At 40.5% G+C, this 21,032-nt stretch overlaps 1 protein-coding gene across 1 annotated transcript in view; it reads right to left on the bottom strand.

Moving 5' to 3' along the window:
• Positions 1-21,032, bottom strand: part of snd1 (staphylococcal nuclease and tudor domain containing 1) — a 167,479-nt gene that overhangs the window by 25,929 nt on the left and 120,518 nt on the right. Inside the window, exon 18 of the mRNA XM_014982396.2 lies at positions 11,744-11,885. Coding sequence (XP_014837882.2) covers positions 11,744-11,885 — 142 coding nt within the window. The remainder of the gene's footprint in view (positions 1-11,743; positions 11,886-21,032) is intronic.

Here is a 21,032-nt window from a genome sequence, read left to right as displayed (position 1 = left end):
CAGCTGTTTGTAAATCATATATAATTACTTTCTGAATGCCGAGCGCAAAGTGAAGGACCGATTAGGCTTTAAAAGAACAGAAATAATAGAGAACGCAAGAGAGAGAGAGAAGACAGGGAGGAGAGCGGTGGTGACGGTTTTACAGTTTGCTGGTGATCGTATTCGATTATCTTGCGCGACGCGGTGTGGAAGCGGAGACTAAGGGGTGGGAAGACAAAAAGCCAATGAAAACAGTGGCTCAAGTGCCCTTTCAGCAGCCATCCCAAGGCTCTGGTGAATTCTATTAAGCTGTTTACAAAAGCCATTAAAACTCAGAAGGATAAATAATCGCAGTATGACAGACGCACAGGCTGAGGCAGAGAGAGCAGTGATTGCTTGTAAAAGCAGTCCAATCTCAAAATTTCAACATGTACAGCAAATTATGAGCCTAATTGCTGTCGATCTGGGAAAAACAAAACCTGTCTTTGGAAGTAGGCATTTAAGGGGATCAGGAAACAAATCAGAAAACTAATGCATTTTTTATAATGTCAAAAATCACAGAATTCAGTGTTTATTGATATTTTATTACCAGCCGATAAAGGATGCCAGGATCATCAGGATAGCTTTGCCCATTCTTTTATGCAAAATAACTCAAATTCATTCAGATTGAATGGAAAGCATTAATGAACAGTAACTTCCAGGACAGCCAAAGTCTTGTAGCTGGGGCCTATAGTATGGCTCTGAAGATATTGGTCTATCTTTAGGGTGGCCGCCCGGTCTCGACTCAAGGTGAACCTCCAGTGTTTAACAATCCCTAACAAGTCTCTACAACCACTGCCCTGAATTTAGCGCCGTCAATCTTCCCATCAACTGCAACTCCCTAATGAAGAAAACCGTATCAAAGCTCGATACCACCACAACAACGTTCCATAGGGATGATGTGTATAGTGTTTGTTTTCCACAACAGATTTGTACATTTGGAATGGAGTAAATTTTGTTCTCATCTAACTAGAAAACAGGTCTATAAGATAAAAATTCAAAAAATACATTGAAGTTTGTGGCTGTAAAGTGACAAAATAGTCAAAAGTACCATGGGTATGAGAATATTTCTGTAAGGCAGTGTCATTTATTAGGAAATACCTGAGGAAAAAGTGACAGAGTTGTTGCTCTAAAAAGAGACCCTGGAGGACTGACTGCTGTTACTCTAAATGAATAGATTGTCCATCATTTAACAGCTCAATCACACCCAGAACACACAACTGCTTGAGGTCTGCCAAACAAGAAACACAGTTGAGAGTTATATCCGCAAAGGTTAGTCAAAGCAGAACCAGCACTCAGCTGGAGAATGCCGAGTAGAGCGCCAAGATATGAGAAAATTCGCCCTCTCTCCTTACCGACTGATGTTTTATGAACTGTAACTTCATGTCACCATAACAAAACCAAATGATCCTAATGCTCGACACATACAGCTTCACTCCCTCTAGAGCGGGATATGAGATTTCACCTCATCTGAAACCCCCCACTACCACCAATTACCCTCCTCCGTTCATTTCTTGCCAACAGTCTGGAGTCTTTTACAGCAAATTACTGCTTCTGTCACTGAACAATGTAAACAAAGAAGGCACCTAGTGGGTCTCTTGTTTCAGTCTCTCCACCTTCTTTTTCTGCCACCTGTAAAGGCTAACTGGCTGAAGCTCTGATTTAATTGTCCAACTGACTTATTTAAAGGTCCAAAAATACCAATGGGATAGGTTTGTATTCTCCAAATCAGTTCAAATGTGCACACATTTGGCCAATTTTGAAGAGAACCCCTTTTTGAACCTAAAAAGAGGCACAATGCTGTGAAAAATGCCACTCAGTCATTTCAATTTAGGTAATGCTTCCAAATGCTGACATTAGTGTGAATCAAGCTTGCTGGAGCGGCGAAGAATGGGCAACGCTCATTTTCCACCTGAAATCAAAAGCACCCCGGCTCAGACCGACAGCTGAGCTGACCTTTTAGAAGCTAACTTGCGTATCTGATTTATCTACAGACGCCTTGAGAGAGGAGAGATCATCCAGGAAGAGTCTGACCTCTAACCACCATGTCCTCTACATCAAGAGAAATCTAGGGAAGAAGAACGGCAGCGTCAGCCGTCAAGTCTGCTGCAGCTTTCACTCACATTGCACCCGGAGAGTATTTACAGGTCTTCATTTTTTGCTTAGTTTGCACTGATCATCCTGCAAATGTTTCTAAAGCTGGAGATCAGAAAGTTGACTTACTAAGGCATGCACCATCTGTATATAAGGTCTTGTTGTTGATTGTGGATGTCAGAGCAGAAACAAAGCGATAAAGTTAAAGGGATTGTCTTAGAGACAGGACTGCGTCAATGGAGGGAAAAGTACAGAAAAAATCTGAAGCACTGAAAGACTCATCAGGAACAGTGCGGTCTGTGAACCACCAGAACTCCTCTTTGAATTGAAAGGATGTGTTATGGAATCTTCTACTTCAAGACCCCATGAGGAATAAACAGAAATGTAAAGCCCATATTTCTCTGGAGTTTTACTCAACCTTGCAAAGAGAGAGATCAAACACTAGAGTATAGACAAACAGAAGCTTGAGCTCTCTCTCAGCTGAGCAGGTTAGAAATGTATCTGGATAAATGTGACATTTTATGGGGTTGTCCAACTCTGAACCATCACAGGAAGTCACATTCTGACTGTAACCCAAAGAGCAGCTTGTTCTGTCTTTCTAGAGGTTCGGACTGGTTTTGCAGTGCATATCCTTATCACAGTAGACAGGCAGGCAGTTTTGCAGAAGGGATAATAAGAAATTCACCCAAGCGCAGACCACACAAACACAAGAACTTCCTGTCTGAATGAAGCACAATTTTCCAATCAGAGCTGATTAAACATGCCTGTCCGAGTAACCATCGCACTAGAGAGACGAGAACTTTCATCTGCAGTACTCCTCCAACAGGCCTGCGTGGCAGAATGAACAAACAGAAGGCAAAACAGATTGGGGGGAAAAAGCCCAAGTATATGGGTTTTTACTCCAAACTTGTAGCACTGAACTCTGAAGACTCTGAAGTGAAGAAAGTTTTTCTTTTTCACAAAAACTAACATCAAATATGTAGCGTCAAATGCCATGAGTAAATACATGTACCAGCTTGGCTGCTTTATTTAGTAGGTATTCGATTAAGTGAGACCTATAAAGTTTAAAACCCAATTTAACAAACATAGGACTCTAAGAGGAGAACGGACCGATGGACTCAACGTAAAGACTTCTACTTAGCAGTTCTCATCCGTTTTGTCAGCCTGCTAAGGTACTGAAACAGAGCACTTGATTCTTTTTTCATGGCATTAATTCTAATTACATCCAATGTAAAATTTAAATTAATATGGTTCAACAGCTTTAGCATGGACGTAATTACATACACCCTACGATAACAGTATTGCAATTAAAACCATTCTCCTTTAATTTGATGCGACCACTAAACTGTTCACCGTAATCATTACAACAATAGTCACATTTAGGCTTTTCTATCACTCCTTTTGTCTTTAGCCAGAAAGAGGAGTTCATTTTTCCACTGTACAATTGGTTCCTTTATTATATTGGCGTAATTAGACTATTCAACTCTTACAATTTACAAAAAAAAAAAAAGAAGGAAAAAAATAGACAAGACCTTTCTAAAAGGCTTACAACGTAAGACAAATGATCTCTACCTCTGGCTTGATGCCCACTGTAATAGAAATATGTGAACCAAAACAATTTTTATTAATTGCTTTAAAAAAAAAACGAAAGGAAAAAGGCAGGAATTTATGCAGCTTTATGTAAACCTTTTCTAACTATTAATCCATCTCCTTTTATTAAGCTTTCTGCTACAAAGTAATAATCACTTTGCTCCCTTGACATGGCGTCCAATTAGAGGGGAATTCATCTTTATCAAGATAAAATGCAGTACTAATTTGAAGGTAGTATTTGTTAAACACCACAAGTAAGGTGCGAGGACAAGTATTATTAACATCGAGACCACATAAAACAAATTAAAAAGTCAAAGAAAAACTAGAAATTTCAGGCTACTAGAAAGGGAGCTGCAATCTGGCCGTGCTGCTCTATCAGTGGCTGGGTCCAGCATCATTAGGTGAAGAACAGCTGCTGTGTGTAAAAGGTAGAAGTGTGAATAATGTGGACGGAGTGGCACCTGGTTGGAAGGGGAACGACTCCACTCATTACGAGTCTGTATTGGTGCCAGGGAACAAGCTCTAGACAGCATGTTCAGCCAGCCGCACTGCAGCTGAGGTTTGGTGTGAGCGAGAAGTGTGTGTGAGTGTGTGCGTGTGTGTTTCTGTTTGCTGGTCAGGGTCAGGCCCAGCAATTCAGGACCATGGAGGTGACAACAACGTGAAGTCCGGAGCAGGTGGGGTGAGTGTATGTGTGTGTGGTGGGTAAAAAAAAAAAAATCAGTGAGCAACCTAAAGGAACGCTGCCCAGAAATATAATCACCACATGAGCACAGCTGATTAAGAAAAAATTAAAAAGTATATTGGTGCTGAGTCGGCACCACATACCACAAATTAATCAGAGTCTGGTATTCTGGAATCCCAGAGCTCAAAGTTTGGCTCAAAACCTCTGAATCAAGAAGTGATGTGTAGCGATGCCTCTGAAAGGACACCGCATGTCAGCACTCACCTGTCACTCAAAGAGCTTATACTTTTAATGATATATTACCGAGTCTCAACTCTGCTGGACGGAGACTATTTTAGGAGCCGGCCTCAACAGGCCGGTTTTAGTCACCTCAACTTTAGCATTTACTCAGATCATGAGCCAGGCATGAAAATTGAAATAAGATCCCAATTTACTCCTGGAAAACAGATTGACGGGAAAACGTGGCGTCTAATATTTAGCTTGCAATCGCTCTTACCTAGTTTGGACTATTTATAGAACCACTTAACATTGAACAAACTGGTTGGTAAAACAATATTTAAAACAGCACTGTGGTGCTCTACATCATTTAATTTGAACCATTTTCTAAGATAAATTTGCCTTTCTTGAAAGCCAAAAAAAAAAAGGAAAAAACATTTTGTCCTTTTACAGCCAGATGAGCAGCAGTGTGCAGAAACAAGTGGGAGATGGTCATTGTACACTCCGAACATCCAGTCACTCCGAAAGATTAAGGATAAATCGTAAAAGCAGCACGGTGGAGAGTCGCAAAACTTTGGTCCGTTTTGAGTCTGACGAAATTAATTTTCCACCCAACATTAATCCACTAATAAGTAATTACTGTACAGTTAACACAGAAAATAAATCTTCATTATGTTGAAGTACTGCTGGATAAAAAAATATATATAACAAGACGTGTTAGAAGCATAAGGAAGGAGCATCTTCCTTCCTTAGAAAATGAAAGCGAGTCCGGTCCAAAGTGACCAGGATGAAAGGTCCCCTCTTCCAAGTCTGAGGCTATTTTTGTTAACCGGACTGCTTCCTGTGGGTCAACAATATGTCTCTGCTTCGAGCAGAGGAGTTAAAGCATCTTTTGCTCTTGTTTGCATGTGGCGTTATTAAGGACAAGGAGCTGGCTAGGAAAATTATGTCCTACAGTACTGAAATGTGGATTGTGACCCCATATCTGATCGATCTGATCTGAAAAGTTTCTAGGATGCTTGAAAGTTTTCAGGATACATCCTGCTGAAAGACAACCCAGAGTGAACCCTGATCTCACCAGAGAGACTACATATCCCTTCTCATCTGGGAAAGCCTTGAGATCCCCAAGAATTACCCCAGCAGTGTCACCGAAGTGAGGGACATTCGGCTTTACCTCCTTGACCCATTACTTCGTCAAACAGAGCGGAGTCTTGTCTGCAGTGAAATAAGTGTATAGTCCGTATCCCATAGGAAACTAGAGCTTAATACGACATCCCTGAAGTGTATATTCTAGCTGCTGCAATTCTGGTTTCTACCCAGAAAGACTCCAAACCTGCATTTGGATTGTTTTTTTTTTTTTTTTTTTTTTTACCAAGCCTGCTTCCAGCAGAGTAATATACTACCAGCTCTACATAGTTCAGAGTCGTCTCCCTTCATGTGTCTGGAGTGGCCTTTTGTCTCAGAGTGTCCAAGGTTGCACAGATCTGTGCCGGCTCCCTTCTGACAGTAATTACATATAGCCTCCAGAGAGGAAATGGCACACAGAAGGAAAACGGGGGGATCAGAAACGGCACCACTGAAGCAAAGGGGGTGGGCTGAGGAGTGCGGTAGAGGGGGGTTAGAAAACGATAAATGACTGCTTAACAAGATGAAATCCCAAAATAAACAGGATTACAGATCAATTTCCTAAATCTTCTGGGAAAATCTATTCCTAATGTGGAAACAATCAGTTACCAAACAAGTGTAAAAATATTCACATGTGAAATTGTTTTGTGGGGGGTTGTGATTAAATGCAAATGATTAAAATGGGGAAAAGGGTCAAACCTGTAGCAGATACAGGACCCATGAGGGAAAATGACGCTGCAAGCTGCTGGGGTTCTGACTGCATTTTAATAGCTCAGAAAAATAAACTACTTTAGAGACCGATGCATGAACTTTAACATCTAGAAAGCTGTGAAGGCTTTTCAGCAGCCACTCATCTCTACAGACCACAATAAATAAATAAATACACCCAACTTTATTACATAGACACAAGTCCCTCAGGGTTAATGGTTTGGAAACTGGCTCTAAATATTTATGGCGATGTTCCTTTTTCTCCTTCCTCATCTTCTCTGTTCTACTTAAACAAGTGTACAACCAGCTGAAATTGATGTTTCTCTGGCTTTTTTTTTGCTGCGTTACTCATTTTTACTTGCGCACTGCGAAGCCATAGATATGTTAACCAGCTATAAATTTTAAGGAATTTTTTGTTCCCTTTTTGTTTACACTTCCTTGCTCTTCTGAATCATTCTCAATTCATTTTATTGTATTCTCTTCCCGTGAGAAGTATATTCGAATTCTAACAAATACATAATTTTTCTTTGCATCAGTCTAATTCCTGGAAGATTTGATCTCTTTCTCTCTCTTGAATGACAAATTACATAAATATAGCCAAGGTGGCTACAAATCACAGCAGGCAGGTCAAACATTAACAAAAACTTAAATCAAAAACTTGCTGCAAATTTCTAAAGTGGTGCATTTCCTATTCTGTACTTTAAGTGTTTTTTTTTTTGTTTTTTTTTTTACACATACTTAACTATCAGGTACCAAAATGAGCTTTTAGCCACCAGCCGTGCCTGAAATTGCACATTGTGTAAATGCTTTAACAATCAACGATTTACGGCAATCTTCTATAATAAAGTAATAACTATATATTCTTAAAAAAATACAAAAGGCTTTTGGGAGTATGAAGATCGAACAGCAGTGGGTCCCTCAGTTGATTTGGTTTGATCAGGATGTAAAAATCTGTCAGATCAATCATAACCACAGTTAATGAAAATGTAAACAAGCTAAAATCTTAAGGAAATTTTTTTTTAATACAGAACATTTTTAGCTTAGTTATGTTAAAAAGTGTATATGTAAATAAACACTTTTATAAAAGGTTGTGAAATTGTTTATTTATAGGAATCAAACTGAAGGAGACTGGAAGAAAATGAAGGGTGGATGTAGGACTGTCACGATAACAAATTTTGCTGGACGATTAATTGTCTAAAGAAATTATTGCGATAAACGATATTGTTTCAAGACCTTTTGACACTGATTTAATGGAAATGACTAATAACACATGCGATTTCCTGATATTTATTTTCAAAATAACACGTAACACTGGAACTGATAAACTAAATAAACAAAACAACCAAAAATAAAAATAAAACAGATACTCAGTCTCCATTAACAAAAAACGTACTTGAATAAAAACTAACCAACATAAAGCCAAAGTGGAAATAAATACTGCATTCAACCGAATGAGTCCAGATTATGAAGTCTGTATTGCCCTTCAGTAATCCCTAGATTTAAATAGAGAAAAAAGGCACATCCGACTTCCTAATGCAATAGTTCACACTACACCATTTTTTGCCCCTATTTTCCCCTTATGACAATCTTAGATCGTTGGCCATCTAACCGATCACCCTGCAGTGTGTGGTGGGTTACGGTAGAACGTGGTAGCCACTCCGATCTAAATCAGGGGTTTTCCCCGATTGGTTAATACTGAATGTGACAGGTAGCCAATCAGAAAGCGCGGATTCTCCTCCGTGCTCTGAGGGGAAATTACGAGGGGAATCCCGAACAGCTGAAACAGCGCAACCCGAAGTCCAGTGGACATCGGAGATGATATGTGGAAACAACATTAATATTTATTTAACATTTCGTGCAAAGAATATAGAAATGACAAGGGGAAGAGTTGGAGCCAAATTGCTACCGTAGTTGATAAACCCGGTAGGTTTTCAGCTGTTCTTCGTTAACGTAACATAAATAGGTTATAATTATTTTCATTCAGTCAGGACTGTGATGCATGTGACTCTAGCCACATGCATCACAGGTAGATTCTAGTAAAGCACTGATTAATGCCTCATTTTAAAATTAGTTAACTGGACTTGCAGCCGTTATTTTGTGCCCATGTGGCTGGACACCACACGGCACGACGAATCCGATCGAACCGTTATACCTAGGATTTCTGTCGGCTAATGTGTGGTCGCTCAGGGTTTGGAAATGGGCCGACAACTTGTGTAGTGTGCGCTGGACATTAGACTAAGGAAATGAGGAAGGGAGGGTCAGTAGAGAGCACCGGAGCCTTTTTTCATTCAGTGTCATCAACAGAAAGAAAAAAGGCCGGAAGAGACGATAAAGCCGATAATTGTCTGATTAATTGATTTATCGTTTATCGCGACAGGCCTAGGTGGATGTAAAATCAGGTAAAATTTGATTCAAAGTCTTGAGGATAGCATTGCATTAATGTACTAAAACAATTGCAAAAATAAATGTATGAATGACTGGCCTCTGGTTAATATGATACAACCAAAATATTTTACACGTGGTTGGAGTTTCGCTATACAGAGTCAAATGAAGCCATTCGAAATGACATGGGCGCGCATGAGGAAGCCACTTGTGTATTTCCTTTTAAGATGGCCCATTGTCATCTGCTGTAAACACTAAAGTATTCTGCTTCACACTGGATCTGTGTGTGTAAACTTGCTCACTAAGAAATGTTGTGGGGTGAGGGGTGGGGGCATGTAATGATATTTTAAAGCACTCAGCTCATGTGATTTTACAGCCTCTAACACTTTGATGTTCAGCTCAAGAAGCCCAGATGACTTAATGCAGCTCTGAGTGCGCACCTGCAGAAATGAAAGGAACCGTGAGGCAGGAGAGGAGGAGGAGAAAGTGGAGGAGACGGAGGAGGAGAGGGGTGGGGTGGGGGCAAGCAACCCAACAGGAGAGGGAAGCAGAGGGGCCGTGGACCAGTCAGGTTTTACTCCCTTGCTGAGAACAACATTTTTTTTTTCGTTTTTATGAAAGCACCCAATAAGCTGCTTGTTGGAAGAACACAAGCCAATTAAATGAAAAAAAATAAATATATAAGAAGCCGCCAGCACTGCTGGATCATCTAAAATAAAGGCTTTTTATGAGAAAAGATTGAATAACTCATAGCTCTCCTGTCAAAATGCACTGAGAGCAGCAATATGGGAAAAAAAATGCTGTTTGTGTACAATTTTACATGGCGGGAAACATTGTATACACTCTGTTTCCTGCTCTTCCTTAATGTCCTAGATATATAGAGAACTTGAAAAACAAGACGACGAGCTATTCAGTGCTTATTTCTCCTAACGGCCACAAGTGCCGCTAGTGGCATTAACCTAAACTTCAGGGTTTAGACTTGTAAAGTCAAATTTCTGGCCCTTCGCTGCAACGCTGAACCATGAAAGCCCAGACAAAAATCAGAGCATCAATCCCGACTGACTGAGGCAGCAGCACCGTAGCCGGAGGCGGCGCTACGGTTTTGATTTGAATTTATAGCTCACGGCAAGAGAAGGAATAATGTTATATTTCCACATATTTCAAGGAGCACTGGAGATTTTAGGGCGTAGAGATGAAACCTAGAGAGAACTGCAAACTGAAAGGTTTATATATATGCTTCTTTATGAACAAATTAGATCCTGTGAGCTGTATGCTTTGAATTAAAATCTTGTTAATTGAAGGTAAATTTATTAATTATGTTGGGGAGGCAAATGACAAGAAAAAGAAAAAAAAAGATGGGTAAAGTCGATTTCATGGCCTTTGAACGTCTACATCTATTGGAGACAGATGAGGGGGCAGGAGTGACAGGAAGGCTGGGCAGCTCCCATGATCTGGCAGATGGAGACAATTCATATGAACAGTTCAGATCTGTTCCATTCTGCAAAGAAAAATAAAAAATCAATGTGCTGAAAGTAGTTTTTATTGAATCGTCTTATTACATGTGAAACTGAGCACAAACTAACTTAGAACACACACATCTTGAATCAAAAGAAGCTAATTAGTCCTTTTTTTGCTACAGCAAACTCTCTAAATGCTTCTGGTTTTGCCTGCAAGGATAATTATGCTGTTATTTAACGACTCTTGGAACACTCACAAAAAAATGAAAAAAATCAAACTGTACCAAAACATAAGCTTGGCCTGCCTTTAGATACTCTTGATCAAAGTTTCAGGCATTCAAAGCAGCATGAACGCATGCACAACAAATTGGCAATTAATGTGAAAGAAAACCGGTTTTCTTGATTTCTTCTGTGATTTTCTTTTTCAAGCTACTAAAAGCAAAGCGGACGCGTCATGGTGTAATAATCGTCACTTCCCAGAGCTCAAAACGTGAGGCGATATACTCCGAGATACAGTTTTGTGCTATTTTTATTGATTCCAAAATCGTAATAGTTCGGAATTTTCTTCTTTTTCCAAATAGAATAAAATTTGACATTTACTGCGGAGACTCATTCAAAAATAGTGTGACAATACCCTTTTTCTATTTCTGCACATGATATCAGTCCCAATGAGGATTACGGTTCAAATACCCTGGTGGAAAATTAAGTGATTTTTGCACCAAGTAGGTTTTCAAGTGCTCATTGAGTTGAACAACTTCTGGAAGATTAAATGCGTGGAATCAAGTTGGACCCCAATTGTTAGCGCCTGCTGCCATCGCTCTTCATTACGGCGACCATTTATTAGTAGAAACAAGAGGGAGGTTCAGTTATTGGGTCTCCACTAGTGAGAGAAATGTTGGAGGTAACAGATGCAGTCAATGTCTTTGCGGCAGAATTAATTCTCGTTAATGAAATCAGTGTGGAGGTAAAGAAAGCAGAGCAGAAAGTTAAAGAACCCTGGTCTTCACTTTTCTACAGAGACACTGATTGTTTCAATGCAAGCAGCCGCTGCAGTAAGAAGATAAGCTAAAGTGTACAAATGAATATTTTACATAATTAAAATCAGTCAGCCTCCTGGTGCTTCCTCTATTTTATAATTTTTGAGCCACATTGTAACAGTATAGTTCTTCAAAAAAGTATTTCTAACCTTTCACATTTTGTCTTGTTACAACCAGAAAATGTAATGTAGTTTATACGACAAGTCAAAGTAGTGAATAACTGCGGCACTGAAGAGGAGTAAGAAATATTATTTATTAGGAAGAAAAAACTTAAATGTTATACTAGTCTTTACTTTTACTAGTATTTTTCCTTTCCTTATCCACTACTTATTTTGACTTTACTGGCTAACAGCAAGCAAAGTTTGTGCTTGCAGTGCGACAGGACGTGGAAATGCATATTAAACGTATTAAAACGGAGAAAGTGTCTGTACCCGTCTCCACATCCTGGGCGTAGAAGTGCAGGGTGTCGCTGATTTCAGTCACATATACGGGTCTGTAGTTGGCCACGCGTTCCTTCTCCTCAGAGACGTGCACAACCTCCTCCACGGGTTTCTCCACGTAGTTGGCCCAGATCTAAGAACACAGAGGGGAAAAAAAAAAGTTACAGCTCAGTTATTCCAAAATTTGACTTACAGTTCACTCAATAAACCTGAAAATGCTTTGTGATGCAAATACGAATAAATATCTCCCTCGACTTCAGGGCAGACATGGTACATCTAGACGTTATGATGAGGTTAGCTTCAGCATCATCAACTTGGTGATAATGTCACAAGCCGGATAAAAGATACAGCCACAGAGTTTCTTTCACAAGCACAGCAGTTCAAGTTTGTGTGTGTGTAAGCAGGTTGGATCCCTTCTATGCTGCATCAAGGTTAGTTCTCCCTCACCTCCCGTGGAAAAACAGAGGGCAGGCGGCTCATTAGGGAGAACAGCTTTGCTTTGGGCCACAAATCAAAAAGCATGGACATCAGTAGGTGTGTGCGTGAGTGTGTTCGCAGAGTGCAAGGGGTGCAGTGCACTGAGTGGGTGGTTATTAACACAGAATGTTACGTGTTTGTGTACAACTTCAATAGAGCAATGGTGTTAAGCACGTATTCAAGCACAAGATGGCGAGGATGAAAGGAAACTAATAAACTCCCCGTGGAGGAATCTTTGGACGATGGGGTGCACCAAAGCAGGAAGTTCTAAAGTCGAGAAATGCAGTGGCGCTTTGGGCTTAAACTTTCTGAGGGGCTGCAGCAGCAGAACTCAGTGCTGTTTATCTGCCGGCAATTTAGGAAGGGTTTTATTTTTAAAAAGGTCAGATGAAGAAGAAGAAGAAGAAAAAAAGCTCAGGAATATCTGGTTGGTCATTTGATTAGCTGCGTTCTTTTTCCCCCATCTGCCAAGAACTACAACGTTTATTTTTCTTAATTTGCATCTGACTGCTAATTTGTGTTTATATGCAGATAATTGAGCAGGATTTGTAGGAAAAACTGATTTTAACCCTACAAAGACATCTCTCTCTCAACCTTCAATGTCAGAATGAGGAAATTTATATAACAGAACTTGAGTTCATCCGAAAAAAAAAAAACGCTTAAAAATGGAAAAAAGAAGCAGAAATTAAAAAAAAAGGAGAAAAGAAGGTTGACAGAAAATAAACAAGCTGAAATTTCAGGGATTGAGGGCAAGCAAGGTTAATGAAGAGCAAAAACGCAGCCACGCTTCACAAAGCCCAAGATCAAGCAGGATTTTTGCCTGAGCACCAGGCAGGTGTGTGCAATATTAGCATAGCAAACATATGCGGCCGAATGCACACATTACTGGCACGCCGACAAACCCTGCAATCCACCGCGTCCCGTAATAAACATGCTTCCCACATTCTGAGGGAGCTGACATGACTCGGCTTTTAATCAAACCTGCAGCACCAATTAGGGATGACAAAGATTAGGTGTCACCGTTCATTAGCCCGGTGGCCATCACTGCAACACTTTTACAGCGGTAGCAAGTGTTGGAAATCCGGGAAGGACATGATGTCCGACTGCAAGGGTGTGTCGGTCTCAAGGGGGCGAGAAATTATTAGTTTATAAATAATAATAATAAAAAAAAAACTAATTTCTACTGCTTTTGTTTTTAAAGTTCTTTTCAAAGAATGGAAGACAAAAAGCTCCTTTTAAAGCAGGACGACGGCCTATAAACAAAAACATCAACTTTTTTCCGGCTCCCAGGTGTCCCGAACAGCTTCACCGGTTCGCATTCTTCTGCCTGCAGTAAAACATTTGTGGGGAGAGAAAGACAAACACCCCACAGCTGCTGCTGCTGCTTTCTTTGTTGCGCCTTTATGAAAGAGCATAAAGCGCTGTGCATTCAATTCATTAGTTGTGTCTAACGCTGCCAAAACGCTGGTGATTAGAATGATTACAAAAGGATAAAAAACTTGTTTTGCATCCTGCCTGAATGCACCATTAGAGACGCTGTAGTCCAAGTCGTTTTTTAAAAAGCGCAAACTCATGCACACGCGGCGCCCGGGGCTGATGACCTTCCGCGAGCAGCCAACCGTCCTGTTTGTTCCACTTGAATGCAGGTACGCGACGAGGCAACCGCAGCCGCAGACGAGAGCCACCAAGCTGCCAGACTTGATGTGAGAGAAAGGGGAGGGGGGAAGGAGAAATGCACCTAAATGCGCCTAACCAACAGGCAATTAAGCTGGAGTTGAAGGGAGAACAAGTCCTAATGATGGAGACCAGGATGACCTTCATGGCAACTGTAGAATGAAGAACACATTTACACCCGAGAGAGTGACAAGTTAATCTGGGAGGGTAATGTGATGATGGGGGAGAAGGTTGCTTATATGCTCAATGGTGGCAATCAGAATCGCATAATAAAAGATAAAAGTGTTTGATAGAGTTTGGATGTTTCCAACTTGAGATTATGACTTTGTTTCTTGGCTTTTTTGTCTCCCCTTCGGCAAATGTGTTTCGTTCTGTTTGTTCTCTCCGGCCTCTCTCGTGTGCTACCAACAATGAATTTATGACCGGTGTTTCTATAAAGAGGGATGAAATGAAGGAAAGAAAGCACAAGATTAAAGAATGATAGAAAAAAGGGAGAAAAGAGAGAAGAAAAACAAAGGGAAAAAAATAAGGCAAAGGAGCGACAGGGAGGTGGGAAAGAGAAAAGACAAAAGGAAGAAAGGAAGGACAAAAAATGGTTTGAAGTTGGGAAGGTAATGAGAAAAGACAGTAAGAACAAAAGGAGGGAAGGAAGAACAGAGACGGACAAAGGAGGAGGCAAGAACAGAAAGATGGAGTCACAAATTACCAAGAACAGGGAATGAAAGATGTAATGACCCAGAGATGGCTGCAAGAACACAGAAGGAAAGCAGTTAGGAGGTATAAATTCAGACCTGGAAAATACTTTTCCATAGTTTTCCAGAATGTGTTAAAACCCCAGAGGAAAGACTTGCAAGGATTACAAGCCCATGTAATGAGCAACACAGCAAAACTTGTGGATAACGCCCTCAAAACCTGGTAATCACTCTTGCTTGGAACTGCTTGGTGGATTGGATGATTGCACCTTTTCACAGCGATAAGGAATAAAAACAAGGCAAGCCATTCCATCTTCTCCACTCCAAACACTGTGGCTCTGTGGGGGAGCGAGTTTTCATCCCGGAGGATGGAGCTATTGGATCCTGGCTTCAGAATTTCATGTGGATCTCTCGCTGCATCTCTACAGCGGTCAATGTTTTGTTTTTAAGAGAAATGTTTCCCCATCCCCTCACATTAATATCTATCCCTTATTGCCCAATCAGAGATCTTTCTGTAGCTGCTCTGAGTAAATCCTAACTGCACGCCACAAGCAGAAAATCCACAGTTGGGATTCAATTGAAGCAATCTTCAACTAAGAAGTTAAAGATTTAAAGATTGCATACCAATTTGTATGGTCGTAAAGTAAAATATACCTGCAGTTGAGCAGTTTTACAGAGCTTTACTTTGAGATACTCCACTGGCTGAAGTGCGGCTCTTCAACAGCAAGCAAAGATCTTCTTCAGGTAGTTAAGAGGTCTGCCAACTGGCTTGGGCTCAATTTATTGAAATATTTATGGCTTGAAATGAAGAAAGTGTCCCTCAAGACCGGGATATGGGCGTAACGGAACAGATTCACACATTGGAACACAAGTGGATTAATATCCACACAGTTGGATAACTGTACACACATTATGGCAGAGGAAGGGGCGAGAATGAAAACTGAGTCAACATGGTAATGAGTGTGAGGTGTTACATGTAGCATGCATGACAGAAAATGCCAGTATAAATCCAATTGAAGTGTTATATATGGTTACTATGTATCAATATAAATCAATCCCTTTCAAAGAAGACAAATATAAAAAAAACAAATGGTGGCAAGAATGGGTTGGTACAATTTTTGTGTGGCCTCTGGCTGGCTCAATATATATATATATATATATATATATATATATATATATATATATATATATATATATATATTTGGAAATTACCTACTTACCTAGAATCATATTTGGCAATTTGAAGGGTTTATTTTCCATCCAAATTTTGTGCATGGATATTACATTTTATTAAAATTACACCAGAAATTTCTCAAGAAGTTGGACTTTAACTGGTTAGACCACAAATGCCATAAATAGTGTTGGCAAGTCAAGAAATAGAGTATAAACCATGGAGAAATGTTTTTTTTCTGCTATTTTCCCAAGATGCTTAGGATTGAAAATCTCATGGGTCTTCCGCCATCAATGCCTGTTTTATCACCCAAGTAATATCTATGAATCATCTATAGGCACACCATGCATTTCAAGTTTACAGGAAGGGCAGTTTCTATTTTTACTGAAATCAAATTCCATATCTCACAGGTGCAGAATAAAAACGGTCCTTCTACCACAGACTTCCTGGCGTTAAAACATGTTAATCTTTTACAAACCGCAAAAGGAACATTGACTCTGATTTTATATTAAGGTAAACACTGATTATTATTCTTTGATATTAAAAAGAACTCATTGGAGACTCGGTCTTCCTTTCGCAAGTGCCAACAAAAGTAATGCAGTGACGGCAGCAATACCCAGATGAGTCATCTGATTCCAACACACATCAGCGGAGGAAGTAACTCCATCAGAATAAATGACCCACTTGTGTATAACAGAAAAAGAAAATTGAAGGACCTGTGAACCAACTAAAAGATTGGGAAACACACCCTGGGTGCATCATCTTGCGTGGCTTTTGCGTAGCTCTGCTATTAATTCATCACGTAATCAGCTGTGGAGGACAATTGAAATCAATAGGGCGGTGTTAGTCATAAAAGTGCCCTTTGTTAATCAATTTAGCCTCATTATGTCCCTGATGAATCTGTTCGAGAGAGAATGATTCACTTTTCACACACAGGAGTTAGGGGTTGAGGTGGGGAAGCTGTCGGACGCAGTGGGGTCTTCGAAACTCACTACGTATCCTACACACTCATCTCTCTACTGATTAATGCAGACATATACGCATACATGCAGGGTAGTGGCAGAGCCCCACTGTTATGAATTGTGGGCCCCTCAACTGCCATGCTTTCAGACTGCTCAGTTTTAACAAACTACAGAAAAGGTACCTGAACATTTCTCTGAGATTTTAGATCAAGAACATTGCTCCCTCCACATCTCATTGATACAAGATTTTAAAAAAAGTTATGTTTGTTATTCGGGCCAAGGGGAGGATTTGATTGGCATGCTAAGAGCTCATTTAAAAAACAGCGCCGGTGTCATGTTAATGAGTGCTCCAGGTTTGTGAAGCAGAAAGGTGGGCGACCCCGGATTTCCTGTTCCTTAACGATGTTGTCTGTATCGACTAAACAATTAGAGGCGAGGAATGATCAACAAGACAGACAGCTGCTTCAGTCAGATCCCTTTGCCTCATCACAACCACAATAATTACAATGCAGACGGTTGGACTGTTTCTACAGAATAAACACTCATTATCGATAAGGTTACACACACCATAAGGCACAAACAACTGACCATTCAGAATACTGGAATTAGAGTGTTTTGTTCAAATTGAAGCCCGACGCCAAGAAAAAAGTGCCACGTACCTTAGGAGAAAAAGGAATATATGTAGAAGATTTACAAATAAAAATACTGTCTTTTTAATAGAAGGCATTTCTTTTACAACAAACAAAAAAGTAAATACTGTCCATGAGGTCATTTCAATAATGATGCACACTGAAGTAGTCATAAATGCTTCATACACTTTATTCTCTAATAACACCAATGCAAACTAATATGACTCACCGCCAGTGACTAATATCATGAGAGGCTGATTTCAGGTAAATCAGCCTCAAAGCGCACAAAGGCAAACCCCAGCTTCACTGTTTGAAAGGAGAGTTACCATGGCCCAGCACTTGGATTTACTGCCCGTTTTACAGTGATTGGGTTGTATTTTGTTGCAGAACGCTAAGTCACTGCAGCGTCCACGTCTGCCTCAAACAGAACACCTTTCCTGTGAGAACATGCCTCATCAATCTTGGCTGGACATTAGAGTTGAGTGACAGGTGCTGGGATGGCCAAGTTGTTCTGTTCCATTAAAGTGAAAAGACATGAACCCATTACCTCTGGGACCATGAAATGCCCGTCTCTGGGGTTCGAAGAGGTTAGTGATGTCGCACATTAACCCTGGCGGCTCAGATAAAGCAGCTTCAGCAAAAGGATGAAGCGTTTAAGGAAGGGGAGACTTTGGAAAGACGATTTGTCTGGTGTTCAAGGTTTTTATCCAATTATAAGTTAATTAACGGCATATACATTAAATAGATCACAAACAAACGGGGTGTGGCTGTGACATTGAGAAACTGGTTTGGGTACAGACTCGACTTAGTAGCAACATAGTTCCTGTCAAACTGAGATAACAATACGACTGGTTATTGGTCTGCAAGGCCACATAACAGGACTTGGTAACAAAACATGTCAAGCTGCAGACAGGCTTATTTCAAAACAGTAAAAACTGAAATCACACAGCAGCAGTAAAATACGTTTAGAGAAACTCTACTTTTTTTTCCCCATGTCAGCCACAATAAGGAAACAAGAATAAATCAAGAGATTATGTAAGGCAAAAGCACAAAAAAAAGTATTACATACATAAACTAGTAAAAAAAAAAAAAATTTCAACACCATGTATATGCTGGTCTATATAATTAATGCTCAGTCACAAATTTAAATACAAAATAAATGCACTTTAGTTTGTGGCTGTAACATACAAAACTGTAAAGTTCAAGAGGCAGCCATACGTTTGCAAAGGACGGTAATTGCGTAACAATCAGGTTCAGAATGATTATGGCCTGTCTGACTGCCGCCAGTTAGTTTACCTGTTCGGAGGCATGCATCCATTCCACTCAGCCAGCTAAAAAACTGCGCAGCTCGGACATAAAATAGTGGCTTCTGATTTAAAATGTAATCAAACATGTAATGAGTGCTGACAGTTTCAGGCTGTGCTCCGTCTTAAAGACGGTGCGCTCCTTTCATCTGCAGCTGCAGTCGTCGGATGAATGTTAAACTTAGTAAAACAAGTCGACAGATCGGGCAAATTTAGAGATGATTTTCGCTCCTGGTAAATTAGTGTAATAATTCTTTTAATTAATTAATTTTTTCTTTTTTTTAAGTTTTGCTTCCCTGATGGTGCACGTTTCTGCAGGTTGAAGGCAGTAAATTAAAAACTTTAATTCAGCCAATAGGCTGAATTAAACAGACAGAAAGCTGACAGAAAACTTGAAATGGACAGAGGGCTGAGTTTCTCAGATGTGGTTACTTTAGCAGATAAATTATGTATTAAAACTGAACAGGTGGTGGGGGACAGGCAGGCTGTTTTTTTTTTGTTTTTTCTTTTTCTTTTTCCCCCCAGAAGATGGGAGAGAGCGAAGCAGCTGGGGAATTCGTAACAGAGACCACGGAGCAAGCAAAGGAGCGAAGGAGAAGGAGAGAGAAAGAGATCCTCCCCAGCTTCGTATCACAGCCAACAGATGTTCTCCCATCAAAGAGGCAGCAGGCAGGCAGCGAGGCTACTCAACCCCGGCTTACACGCCTAATGTGACCCCCACTTACGCTGCCAAAACTCGCATACAGGCAAGCAGACACGTACGAGACGGCGAGGGGCTTGAATGCAACCTGAGGCTATCATGCAGGGCACTGGCAAGGTTTTTTTTTTTTTTTTTTTTTAAATCGACACAAATTGATCCTCCTGAACACGACTGCATTAGCTGGAGGAGGAACGGGCTTGTCGTCACGCAGACAAAATGCAATTAGCATTAAACTCTAACTTGCACCTGTCAAAGACGGGTGCTATGAACATGAGAACCGAGAGGGAGCATAATGTTGCCATAGAAACAGAGCAAATGGGTGTATAATCAAAGCGATGCACAAAAATAACCTGTACCTGTGCTAACGTACTTAAAGGTGCCACCCTCCTCCGCTGGCATGGGAGACCAGACGGCTGAGAGGATCGGAGCGCCGTATGCAGATGAGACACACAACAGAACCAGCACCACACACACACACACACACACATCTTCCCCGGAGGCAGTCGCTCCGGCATATGGAGTCTTACATCAAATGGCCTGTTTTTCTAACCGGAGCGGTGACTGTGTCTGTCCGCGGCCATTAGAACATGATCAAGCAGAGAGAGATCACAGCAATAAAAGAAAAAATAATAATAATGATAAAACAACAGCAGGGAATAAGCACGCAATTAAAGTTCACCACTCCAAAGCACGGCGGAACACGGTCGAGTTTTTCCATTCTTCAAAAGAATCAGACAAATGATGAGAACTGAGGAGGGAGGAGGAGGAGATGGGGTGACAAGTAAAATACGTCAGGAAACAGGAAAGGTCTCCTAATGTACTGTCACCATAACCTTGACGACAAAATGAGTTGCTACAGAAAGAAAGTGGGAGGAAACGGAGACGAACGGGGCTTGATTTGGCTTTGTTTACCATGATTACAACAAACTGTTTGGCCTCACTGATTTTCAGGTATTTGGGTGATCAAGCAAGCGGCGTCTTTAGTCTCACCGTCATTTCGACTGGGCACTAAGTGATGAATGATAATAATAAAAATCGTAATAGAAATGATTACTCGTTAGAGATGCACCGAGAAATTGTCAGGTGACGGACAATTTTCACGTTCAGCCATGAATGGAGACTCAGACTACAAACGCGCAATACCCAACCGGATTGGATTCTATAGTACTCAAGTTCTTTTCAAATGAATAGGTCTCCAAGGTAACAATTTCCATTTATTTCATTTCACAGTAGCAAGTAATGTAATCAAAAACAGATAGCATTGCTTTTTAAAATGTCATCTTTACCTATTTTGGCAGCAAGGGTCCTTCATATGACCTTGAAGACGTATAGGTGAAGTTGGGCTCCCCAGAAATGTGCCCACCTGCCTTGGCAGCATGCAGAGTTAAGGGGGTGGGGGCAGCTATTTGAAGCCCATGGTGTCCCCTATTCTGCTCTTCACTGCTTTTGTGTCGCTCTAGTCTATAAAATGCCTTTCAGCTCAACAGGATTATTGTCATTGAGAGGACACTCTCCAGCTGATCACTGGAAATTACTGAAGAGTTTAAGGAACAAAGAAGGGAATGGGGACAGAAGTTTATTTTGTCTAAGTATGCAATTAAAAAGCAATTAATCAGCTTAGTAATTAAAAAGGCTACATGTGTTGCCAACAGTTGCCATGGCGACAGCTTT

The sequence above is a fragment of the Poecilia mexicana genome, unplaced genomic scaffold (genome assembly GCF_051168715.1).
Source record: "Poecilia mexicana isolate PSO_F unplaced genomic scaffold, ASM5116871v1 scaffold_23, whole genome shotgun sequence".
Classification (NCBI taxonomy): domain Eukaryota; kingdom Metazoa; phylum Chordata; class Actinopteri; order Cyprinodontiformes; family Poeciliidae; genus Poecilia; species Poecilia mexicana.
Note: the sequence above shows the minus strand (reverse complement) of the source record. Positions and strands in the feature narration are given on the sequence as shown.